Source organism: Eriocheir sinensis, chromosome 14 (genome assembly GCF_024679095.1).
Source record: "Eriocheir sinensis breed Jianghai 21 chromosome 14, ASM2467909v1, whole genome shotgun sequence".
NCBI classification, from domain to species: domain Eukaryota; kingdom Metazoa; phylum Arthropoda; class Malacostraca; order Decapoda; family Varunidae; genus Eriocheir; species Eriocheir sinensis.
Window position 1 is genome coordinate 5,819,625 of NC_066522.1, and position 12,326 is coordinate 5,831,950.

Genomic DNA, 12,326 nt, shown 5'->3' on the forward strand with positions numbered 1-12,326 from the left:
TACATTCAAGAGAAAAAAAAAAGAATATCACCTTGCGCGGATGATAAATGTAACCTTTATTTTATAAATACTACCTTATTATGCCCATATTTCTGAAGTATATCATCATATAACATTGATAAAGTAGTATTACTACATATTCAATCACTGAAGTGTCGCAATTCTGCAATTTAAAAAATACATCTTTTGCCAGGACAAATTTTCATACTGGATCAGCTGCTGAGTGAAGTTGAACTTATTTTTTCATTTAAGCTCAGCTATAAGTTAAACTTGAGATTCAGTGGAACTTTTAAGTTAAAGATTAAGATTAATTGTAAATTCGGGCCCTGGGGCCTGGCGTGCGTTAAAAAATTCCTACCACCTCACGGCTTGGTTTGCTGTCTGCAGCACAAGTTTACCAATGGCGTCCAGCGCGTCCTTGGGCCCCAGAGCCTCCCATTGCTCTGTGTTGAACCTTGTGTCCAGAGTGCATTGAAGGGCAGGGACACAGAGCAGCCGGATGTGTAGCACGGCCTCCTCGTCAGGCCACGCGGCCAGACGCAGCCACGTCTTCACTGAGCGGCGCCACGTTCGGAATCCTGCGGCCGTCATTTCCATCCCGCACTTCTCTTGGGTAGCAGCAGCAGGGGGTCTGTTGCTAGGTGACCGGCGTGTCATCAGAGACGCCATGCCACTCAGTAGGCCGGTCAGGTCGAGCCCTGTCATGGTGAGGGCAGGGCGCCGTGTTGCCCTGACTCTGTTCCCACGAGGTGTGGGGACTCCTGGGCGGCGTGTTGACGACATTGTAGGCATAGTTGTGTGACAGCTCCCTCACTGCGCCATGAAGGATTGAAGATAAAGCCAGGAGTCCTGATGGGGCGTTTACTGAGTATAATCCGTACAAAGGGGCACGCGTGATGCCCATGAAGAGGCGGCTGGGCGACTGGCGTTGACGGGAGTTAAGCGTCGTTAAGTTGCCACATGCCTCTATCCTACACAGTACTCTCCGTAGAACTCAAGTTATGTACTAGAGTGCGTCTGAGGCTGTCTCCAGGATACAAGGCCTTGGTGCCTCCACCGCTCCAAGCCAACGCCTGCAAACACTTTACTCCTACCCGAATTCCTGACTACTATTTGACATGGAGAAAAACTTAAATCGGGTAGGAGTGAAGTGTGTGCAAGCATTGGCTTGGGGCGACGGCGGCATCATGGCCGTGTATCCCTGAGACAGCCTCAGACGCACTCTAGTTTATAACTTGAAATCTATTGAAAATTCAGCTTGGAGTTGAGTGGCCATATGTGGCGCTGCCTGTATAGCCAACACGGTCCATTATTTTTATTTATTTATACCATACTCTTCCACTAGATCTTACCTGAAGCCAAGTAGCGAAGTGCGAGTGTCAGACGCTCTCCTGCGGTCACTGCTTTCCTCATTCTGGTGTCACTCTTTACACTAGCTCCAAAAGTTTGTTGTACTGGTCCTTGTCGAGCCTGATCCAGTTCCTCATTGCCTCGTTGTCCAACAATCTCAGCTCCCTCAAGAGTCGATAGTAAACACTTCCTTGTTCGCGACGTGCCTTCCACTCACACATCCACTCTCGTCTTCTGGCTTGTTTGGCTCGTCTCAGTTTTACACCTAATCACGTTGATAGCGGCGATAGCTTGTCTGTGTGTCGGGGCCATGGTGTTTTGTTTACATGTGACGGAAGCAGTGCAGACGTCCGGTTGAGTGTGACGCAATGGCGGTGTCACACAAGCACTTTTTCCGTCGTTTTTCTGAAAATCGTCGATATCTTGGCTGCGGCCTGTCACACACAAACGGTGTTTCGTCTGAAACTTTCCGTCGGCACAGACCAAGGAATGTAAACAAACATGGAGTCCACGCTGTGGCAAAGATACGCTGCTCTGAACCTAATACTGTGTATTGTGAGACTTAGACGAGCTAAACAAGCCAAAAAGCGTGCATGGATGCGCTCATGGTTGGCTCGTCGGGAAAGAGGAAGTGTGTACCACAGGCTGTTAAAAGAGCTGAGTTTAGAGGATCATGAGACTCTGAAGAATTGGATCAGGTTGGACAAGAGCCAGTACCACAGACTTCTGGAGTTAGTGACACCTCTTATTGCCAGAAGTGACACCAGGATGAGGAAGGCTGTCACTGCAGGAGAGCGTTTGAGACAGATTGAAGCCACGCGGAAAGTCTCGGTCTTGGTCTTGGAAATGTAAACAAAGGCGGAAATTTGCAGGCGGAAACGATCCTGATCGTCTGACAAATTCATGCGATAAGTTCATGCGGAACGATGAAAAATCGACGGAAAAAGTGCTAGTGTGACACGTCGATGTCTACGATTTCCGTCGTCGTTTGCATGTTCCGTCTTCCTTTTCCGATGTCTTGAGTCAGACGATCATGACCGTCTTCAAATTTAAAGTTGTCAACAACTTTTTTTCAATCAAATCAGACTCCATAGTGGATAATGAGGAATTATTCAAAGTAAACCACTGTTTTTCATGAAAAGCAAGAATTCAACTGTTTAATATAGGTAAAAATACTCAGTAAAGCAATTGCAATTGTAGTTATATTTTATAATATAGTGTCATAAAAGCATACAGTGTCTCATGTGACTAGACCTTGTTTACATGTGATACATTCCGTGTGTTTCTGTCGCTTGCAAGGAATTATGGCTCACCCTCAGTGGACAAGAGACTCAGAAGAATTGCTTATTGAGACCATAAAAAAACATAGGTGTCTCTGGGACCACAGAGATGATTCATACATGAAAAAGGGGCTGAAACGTGTGGCTTACAGCCAGGTCGCCTCCGAACTGAAGAACAACTTCCCTGAACTAGCCACAATTTCAACAGGTAACTATGTAACCATAACCTTACCTTGCATTTTTTTTTTTTTTTTTTTTATATATATCCTAAGCTTCCCTAGCCTAAATACATTGTCAGGTCTCTTGTTGTTTTTGTCTGGCGCCTTTGAGTGTAATAAGTTGTACAAAAAACATCCCTAGCCTAAACTAACTTACCCTGATAAGCCACAGCCTAACCTATATAGTTTAAAGAAGTTTAGGGGTAGGAATTAATAGGTTAGGCTAGAGAAGGTTTCGGAAGGAATAAGTTAGGCTAAGGAAGGTTAGGATATGGATAGGTTAGGCTTACCTGAATTTCTTACCTGGATGACCTTTCCCTTTGCACCATGTTAGAGTGAACCATCAGGCAAAGAACCGAAAGGTCTCACCAACCAATGTGCCAGCCTATCCAAGCTCATCAAAACAACAGTACATAATCCAATAAGACATGGGCTGGAAAGTGGATTGGGAGTTCATTTCATATGGTCAGGGATAATAATCGTAAAGCTTGTGGCCAAGAAAATCTTTTAGAGCAGCTTTGAAAGCACCAAGGTCTCTCAGCTCAGCAACTGCAGAGGGAAGAGAATTCCAGGATCCAACAACACAAACTGGGAAGGAACGATGCCGACACTCAAGGGAACAACGAGTATGAACAAGCTTGAAGACATGATCTCTTGTACCTACGACTTGAGCAAGCTGGAATAGTCTAGTCAGGTCAAAATGGACAATGACATGCATGATCTTCCAACACTCAATCAAATCAGCTCTCAATAATCTCCCACGAACAGAAAAAAGATCAAGAACAGAAAGTCTGTCTGCATTGGACAGGTTTTCTAGGCCATCTATGTTCTTGGTCCATCTTCGTTGGATTGACTCAAGAAGCTTAATGTTGCCAATATAGCCAGGGAAGGATAGGGTAAGGATAGGTTAGGCTCGGGAAGGATATGGTAAAGATTGGTTGAAGTAAATTCATCACTTCACAGATTGACTAGGCATTTCAGCCATAGGGTACCAAGTGGTCTACATACCTAGTCAAACTGACAATAAACAAATTGTAGAAATTAAGTTCAGCACCTACAGTGGGTGGGCTCTTGTCCTCTTTTACCATATGACCAATAATATTTGTGTAATGACCATACATGAGCATGATAACCCAAAAAAATAACGCGATAATCGTTAAATCGATAACAAACTCTTTATCGATGATAATCAATACTCGATAACTGCAGACAAATATATCGCCTTATAACTGATAAATAGATAAATCTAAAATTTCGATACTTTCGATAACCATATCGATATTTTACATAAATAAAAAGTAAATAAATAAATGTTTTCAGTGGACTAAACTGTCAAACAAACTTATTATTAACCGTTTAAGTTTCAGCTTTTACTGTTGTACACAGATTCTAGTGTTAAAGCCAGAATAGGGTAGTACCATAGTAGACTAGGCTAATCCTTAGTACACAATCAATCATCATGTGCTAATTGGTTAATAAATAATAAACAGTAATAATTATATTAATTTAAAAGAATAGTACTGTCCCGATACATTATACTAGTAACAGAAGTATGTATCAATCATGTATCATATTTCCAACATAATATATAACAGTTGCCACCACACCAACTCAAAACTCACCAATGAAAAAAGTAAATTTAAACCCAAATAAAAACAGTATTGATTATCGCTTGTTTGAACCCCAAAATATCAGCGATACCGATAAATTGATAGTGCCTGAAAAAAAAATTGGATATCTTATAACCCAAATCTTTAAAGTATTGTGATAGATTATCATGCTAGTGCCCAGCTATGGGAATGACACATTGCCTGACTACTGCAATGGTTGCATGGCGACTTAAAGATTGTACTATTTTGCAGATCAAGTGCGGTCCAAGTTCAATAACCTGAGGACGTACTTCTTGAAAGAGTACCGCAAGATTTGCGGGACTGCAAGTGGCACGGCTGGTGGCTATGTTACGAAGTGGAAGCTGTTTGAGGTGATGATGTCCTTTCTCAAGGACACACTCAACAACTACACAACAGAATCCACTGAAAATTTCACAAATGAAGTAAGCCAAGTACAATAATGTTTAAATGACAGGCCAGGTTTTGCAATCAAGCAATAACTTTTTACTTTTCTGTTATTACCTACTTTTATTTCAACAGGTTGGAGTCAACCTTGTTTTGTCCTGTCTTTTCAAGCCAAAATATCAAACCAAAAGTAAATTCCTATAATAAAAATAAGCAGTTAGCATTAGCCTCTGCCAATTTCTTCAGCACTATAGTGTTAGGGAAGCTATCTTTTTAATTAAGCAGATTACTGGTTAGTGAAGCTGAATTTTCTGTTATTGGTGCCCACCTTTGCGTGGTATGTATTTAATTTTCATTTAATTTGATCCTTTCCATACTAGAGATGGGGTGAATACAAGAATTGTGTATTTGAATACCCAGCAATCAGTATAACACTGTACTAATAATTGTTCAATAGGAAAATGACATCATGAACCTATGAATGAACTATGGCACTTCCACCCTGGTGGTTAAGTTAACAATTCATATCAGATCTAACCTAGCCAAACATTATAATCCAACACAAGTTATTCTGCCTAACCCTCATAATAAAACTAACCAATCCTAACTGGAAAGCTTTGCCCCATTGGACCATCCAATTAATCATACATCATTAAATGTATTGTAAAGCATGTTATATAATAAACTGTTAACCCTTTCACACATCACGACGCAATTCACGTCAAAACGGAATCGTCTACATGAACTTTTGACTTGAATTGTGTCAAAAACTTTTTAAAAATTGCCAAAAATAAAGTATCTTTCAGAATCACATCAAATGTTTTTGTGTCAAAGATCCAAGCTAGACCTATAAAATAAACTAATTGTCAACTCTCGTGCCATTAGATTTGAAGTGATAATTGCCCATGGTTTAGTTGCCTCTCAGCAGGCAGCCTGTGAGTGCAACTGTCATCCCTTTAAATTGTTTTTTCTCAGAGTCAGCAAACTTCGCTATTTATTTGCATTTCTTGATATTTTTTTCTTTCATAAGGCAGAATAATCTTCCAAAACCAACGATATATAATAATGCCAGGAAAAAAAGAATACTCGTGGGTAAAATCGATAACGTGATAAAAATTTTCGCCGCACAGTCAGGCCATTCCGCGAGGTCCCCTAGGGAGCCCCAGACGAATGTCGCAGTGGAAAGAGAAACTTATTAAACTTTTGGTGCATGAAAGGGTTAATAGTTTCCTTGAATGAGCTATGGCACTTCCTTTCTGGTGGTTAAGTTAGTGCGATTTCAATGTAACTACCCTATTTTCCGGCATATAATGCTCACTTTTTTCACTAAAAAAATCCCAAGAATTTAACCCTGTGTGGTATACACCGAAGGTACAGTTTTTAGCAACTCTAAACTTACGTTTAACATTGTTGATGATCCTTCATAGTATATAGCTGTGCTTATAATATGTTGCCACAGGATACAAAATGAACAAATAACCAGTTGAGAATTTTTCCAGGTCTTGTTGTTATTCCAGCTTCATCTTCATCAGGGTCTTGACCTGTGTGCGTCGGGTGACGGGAATTTCCGCTCGGGCGGAGAGCATTGGGTGGCGGGAGTTCCCACCCTCTGCTGTCCCGCCAAGATTTGTACTCCCATGACGTAATTATTGTGTCCAGTGGTTGATGTCAATCCCTGTCCTACATTTCACGCCACCTCCCAGAACACTACAGACCACTATAATGGAGAGACATGCTGAGAATGATTTCCCCGTGTCCGGATGCATGGAGGAAGGGAGCGCACCAGTGGGATCCTGTTCCTCTCTCTACCCCTAATCTCAGGGAGCACGCTAAACCATTGTATAATGGAAGTTTGAATAACAGCGGTATCATAAGAGCCCTGTTCGATGAGACGCTTTCTCCTTTGGAAAGTGGTGATTCAGGGTCTGAGGAGTTAGAAGATGAATTAGAACAGATTGGGGCATAGTCTGTTTCAGTGGCGGCTGTTCACAACACGCTGCCTCGCACCACCATATCACAGTCTTTTCCTGCCTTTCCACTCACATCTACTGTCAATGAAAGTGATGAAGGGCATGTTGATGATCCTGGGAAGGTAAACGACTCAAGAAGCAAGACAGAGGCTGAGAAGCATGGCTCCAAAACATCGTTGCTGCTGGCCCTGCTGCCATCAAACACCCTCCCCCACACCTTCATCTTCCACACCCTCATCACCCACACCTTCATCACCCATACCTCAATCATCTGCGTTCACTGCATCACACCCTTCACCACCTTGACGTAAGAGGGCACAAGGACGTGTCCTTGGGGCTCGGCGTGGTATCAGGGGTGCATATAATGGCAAAAAACACATTCAGTTTCGTAAGGAGTTATTTTTATGAGCACCAAACAGCAGAAACATTCAGTTTTGTAAGGAGTTATTTTTATATAAGTTACAAACATGCGTAATATATAGTAGAAGTGTATACAGTGCATAATGTATTGGTTTTTTTATGAAAGCTTTTGTTGTGCAAATAGAAACAGAAAAGTCATTCAGTTTTGTAAGGAATTACTTTTATGTAAGCTACAAATATGCGTAATATGTAGCCTAATATGTGTGTGTTCATGAAAGCTTTTTTTATGTGCATATAATGGCAAAAAACACATTCAATTTCATAAGGAGTTATTTTTATGAGCATCAAACATGCATAATATGTAGCCTAATATGAATAATCGCATTGGTAGGAGAGGATGCATGGTGTGTGGTAGCGGGGCGAGGCAGGAGACTCAGGTCCAAGTCAACAGCACCCGCACAAACAAGTGCGCTTGGCTTGGCCAAAAATAGCACCTCTTCCCAACATCATATCTCTGCCGTGCTGCAATCTAGACACTTCCAATTTATTTCATCGTGGAGAGGAAGGATTGGCGGTGAGAAAACAATATAAATTATTATGTTTTCGTTTGAAATTGCCACAGGGCATTGATGAAAAACACCTATTTTTCAAAAATTTATCAACACCGCCCGCACGCTGCGAGGACGACAATAGTCCTCTAGCCTGACGTCTATGGGTTAAAGGGCTGGCTAGGCCATGATATCACAGCCTCTGAAGCCCCTGTCAGTGCACTGTGCATAGGTTACTTAAGAATTTGGGGATGTGCCTCTGAGGTGGGAGCTATTCCAGCTTCTCCGCCGACCCAGCCCGGCCACCTGTGCATTGTTTTGTATGACTCAGTTATGCTGTTTTCACAGTTGATCCCAGTCTCAGACAAGAAAATACACCAATAGGTCTGGTTACAGTTAATATTGTATATATCATATTAAATCTCCAGCTGTATAGGAGTCACAAGTAGCTTTTTTTGTGTGTGTGTTGTTGTTGTTCCTTGGCAACAGTTCTTATTTGAGTAAAATATTGTTACGGTTAACATGTATGTGTTGGATACTTGGTAAGAAACCAGGATGAAGAGCACAGTGTTCAGATTGTGTCACACTGTTCAGCTACAGGCAAACTTTAACTCACTATTTTGGTTTATTCAGTAGCTCATTGCTATTTCTTTTACTTTACAGCAATCATCAAACTTGGCGTCAACATTCAGTTTATCACCTGATGGCACCTTGACAGAGGTGGAAAGCTATCCTCTTGCTACACCAGAATCACCATTGGAAATCCATGAGTCTACATCTTCAAGAATGTCAAGCCCACTGTCACCTGAGTGGAGTGGTGTACCTGTGGCTACACACAGTCCATCACATGGATCCAGCCAACAGCCATTTCCTGTAGTTAGCAGTAATGATGCTCTAGGCCCCAGTTATGTTTCGGTGAAGCACTTGGCAAAGAAAAGAAAGAAGTCGTCAGGTGTTACTCCAGAGATTGATGAGGTCACTGAGAGCTTAAAAACCTACATTGATAAGAAAAACAATGTGTCTGTTGAGGCTTCAAGTCTGGGAAGCCTTGTTGAAGCCACATATGACAAACTCCCATATAACATACAACTATTGTTCATGCAAAAGCTTGTGCAACTAATTGTCGAAATGAAGGCTATACCACCTGTAAACACATGAAATCTCAGCCGTTGTTTTCCTGTCACTTAGCATATTGTACTTGCATATGTTTCTGTGCAGTGATGGCATACATAGGAAAATACAGGTATATTTACATCTATTTTACATATTTTCTCTGAAAGTAACAAGTACCAAACACAAGCATTTGATGGGCATTCTTCATTATAACAGAGGTGTTGCTATGCATATTACAGTACTGCAGTCTATTCAACTTACACAAATTTGGCTGGATTCTTGAAACTAATTTATTATGCAGTTGATCCGGTAGCAGCGACGGGCCAAATTTGTGGCTTTCCCGTGTAGCAACGACGGGCCAAATTTGTGCCATGACATAAACCCCCCAAAATAGATGATGCATAAACTGATCACAAATGCATTGATATATATTATGAAATAGTTTGCGTGAGTGAGGATTTTTTCTCATTTTTCTCACTTAGAGGGGCCTTTAAGAAACATGATCCCCGCACCTACCGGGTTAAGAGAAGTGAATGGTGGACAGATGAAGTAAAAAAGGCTATAGAAGGGAAAAAGAAAACATATAGGAAAATGCTGCAAAGGAATGTGCCTGAGAAAGTTAGTGTGGAATGGACTTAGTACAAGCCTTGGAATAGAAAGGTAAAGGAGCTGGTAAAAGAAAATAGGAAAGTGGCTGAAAAGTTTGGTTGAAATCAATAAATCAGTGGCAGTCACGACCCTATGCAACCTGCAGATCATGGCCTCAACTTCAGCTTTGACCAGGTCCTCATTGATGTTACAGATACAAGGTGCCTTTCCACCCCTCAAATTTGCCACAGCCTCTCTGACCTCATCGAGAGTTTGGGCTTTGCAACAACAAACCTATGATCAGTTCCAATGAACTCAGCACTCCGGAAAACCCTGCAGTTCTGAAGGGTCCTCCAACGAGTATTTACGAGAATGTGGTTGAACCTAACTTTACATAACCAAACCTCAAGCCCCCTCAGCCCCCCACCCCCACCCCCACCCATTAACAGGGGAGTCTAGGGGACAACCCCCCATGTTAGAAGGGGGTAAAGCCCCCCTCAGAGGGGGGTTGAGGTTAGGTTATGTAAAGTTGGGTTGGGGTAGTTTAAATATATTCGACATGCAGTGGGGGGGGGGGGGTCCTTAAACTCTCAAAATTAGGGAATTTTCCCTATTTTAGGAAAAATTTTGAGGCCCTTGTTTTGGGGGGTAGAGGGGGCTGGGATGGTTGAGGGAGAGAAGGATTTGTTCTGCAGTTTTACCCACATTAGGAAAAAAAAAGTTTTGTCCACCAGTATAACAAGGGTGTCTTTGTAAACTTTTACCTGTTAGGTTAGGTTAGGTTTCAACCAAACTGGAGGGTACACCCCCCTGGGGGGCGTGAGCTAGATACAAGGAGGGCCATGATTCCGTCTGCCCAAAATTGCAATTTGCAAGAAATAAAGACACACACATGGAAAACTTGATGATGCAGTGGGTGACGGAGAACACAAGCTACAAGAGTGATGACGAACCAGCGAGACTGGACCTGCTGTCCTAACGAAGGGAATGCACTTAATTGTTAAATAAAGTAAGATATGTGTCCCCTGGGGAAAAAGTGATCATGTGATAATAGAGATGGAAACAGAGGAGGACGAATCATATAAAAGAAACGGGAGAAACTACAGTACCCTCTCGAGTTTCGCGCTATCCGAGTTTCGCGGTTAGTCCTAAATTCTTACCATTCCGACTTTCGCGCTGCTTCGACACGTACGGGTCACGTTTACTTACCATCGGCGTCACGCACGCTACCTTTGAAGGTAGTATCACTCGACGTTTTCTTCCAAACATTGTGGCTATATATGGCAAGAGAGAGAGAGAGAGAGAGAGAGAGAGAGAGAGAGAGAGAGAGAGAGAACGGGTCGTTTTGAAGCCGCAGTTGAAGGCGGCTGCCTTACGATTGGCTGCCAGTTCTAAAAACACGCTTGTGATTCGCTAGGAGTCCGATGACGTCATCGCCGACGCTCACCCTATCAGCGGCTTCACTGCCTTAAGGCGGTGTCACAATGGCCGTTTTCGTCCAATCGTTGGGGCCACGGGCAACGCCCATACGCCCAACCGGGAGCGAGTTCACGGTTATCCGTAAGCTGGTGTCACACAGTGCTTTTTCTTCCCACCACGTTGGCGCCGCCTTGGACAACCGGCAACTCCAACTTTTCCTGGTGTGCGTCACACACGGCCAAGGTCGGTTGCCCGTATCCACATCCACAACGTAAACAAAGCACTTGCCTGTATCAACATGGCGTCGTCTGCTAGAGTAAGGGCTGTCGCGGCTTGTGCTGCCATTATCCAAGTTATGGACTTGTTGCATCAGTTAAATGGCAGGAAGAAGCTGTTGTGGGTGTGGCGTGTCTGTGGTTCCTCCGTGCCAGTTCTCATTGTCACCATTGCGCATGAGCGACCAACCCACCCATCTACGTAGACTCCGACCACATAAACACGTGGATCGAGTAACAACAAAGACACACACACACGCAAGCACACACCAGACTCATCATGAACCATGGCAGATGTTTCTCACAAATAAGAATGGCTTCCCCATTTCCTAGAGTGTGTTAGAACTTATTTGGTGAGTGGTTCATACAAACCAAAGATACCCAATGGCAAGAAGAGAGCAGTGTTAAAGACGACTGCTCTCTTCTTGCCAAGAGAAGATGGCGCCACTATAAACACTTGCCTGCGCCAATACGGGCTGGAGCCGACTACCATCCAGGCCCCTCAAGCAAGCCTACTGGCGCTATAGGCGTAGACTTAAAAAAAAAAAATGCTAGGTTTGGTTCATGTGAGCCACTCATCAAATACGTTCTAACACATTCAAGAAATGGTGAAGTCGTTTCTGTTTGTCAGAAACATCTGCAATGGTTCATAATGAGCTGCCGCCAACGCGGTGGGAAGAAAAAGACCCAGTGTGACACCAGGTTAAAGACAACCGACAACTCACTCCCGGATGGGCACACGGGCGTTGCCAGTAGCCACAACGGTTAGAGGAAAACGGCCAGGGGCCGGATGTTCAAAGGATCGTAACTTTCCGCCACTAATTAATTCTTAGTAGCCCTCTCGTAGCCGCCTTTTTTTTTTTATCGTGGGCTACGATCACCACTAAGATGTATTTTTAAAAGACCGTCTGCATACTCGAAGCTCACGATGATGCGATCGTAACTCTCGGTCCGTTCCGTCCCGCTGTCCAGGAATGAAACTCAGCTGACTGCCGTTTGGCCAATCAGAAGTGTATCATCAGCCTTTGAGAGTGTTAGCCAATAATATTGCACCGTGTAAACGTAAACAAATAGGCTGCATGCATTTTCATGTCCGAGGCGTCAGTGTTATAAGATATATAGACAGTGTCTCCGAAAATGGTGGTTCAGGTTTTATAAATTATTACCCCTATTGTTCTACTATGCACTAA

The 12,326-nt window shown here is 43.1% G+C and overlaps 1 protein-coding gene across 4 annotated transcripts; it reads left to right on the forward strand.

Annotated features, from left to right (window-relative positions):
* Window positions 1-1,461: 1,461 nt before the first annotated feature.
* Window positions 1,462-8,906, forward strand: LOC126998357 (uncharacterized). 4 transcript variants are annotated; one of them, XM_050859873.1, is made up of 4 exons: window positions 1,462-2,516; window positions 2,650-2,838; window positions 4,711-4,901; window positions 8,405-8,906. In XM_050859873.1, exons 2-4 carry the CDS (start codon window positions 2,655-2,657, stop codon window positions 8,897-8,899), a joined length of 870 nt encoding a protein of 289 aa, XP_050715830.1. In that variant the 5' UTR covers window positions 1,462-2,516; window positions 2,650-2,654; the 3' UTR covers window positions 8,900-8,906. The 4 variants fall into 4 exon arrangements, 1 of the variants encoding a protein (XP_050715830.1); XR_007752792.1 differs by having other exon boundaries at window positions 1,463-2,516; window positions 2,670-2,838; XR_007752790.1 differs by lacking the exon at window positions 1,462-2,516 and having other exon boundaries at window positions 2,523-2,838; window positions 4,711-7,767.
* The last annotated feature ends 3,420 nt before the right edge of the window (window positions 8,907-12,326 follow it).

Bases quoted from the DNA above. Each gene is read 5' to 3' on its own strand.
- LOC126998357 (XM_050859873.1), top strand. From the start codon at position 2,655: ATGGCTCACCCTCAGTGGACAAGAGACTCAGAAGAATTGCTTATTGAG. The intron at 2,839-4,710 runs GTAACTATGTAA...ACTATTTTGCAG, and splicing joins ACTAGCCACAATTTCAACAG to ATCAAGTGCGGTCCAAGTTC. The intron at 4,902-8,404 runs GTAAGCCAAGTA...TTTACTTTACAG, and splicing joins CTGAAAATTTCACAAATGAA to CAATCATCAAACTTGGCGTC.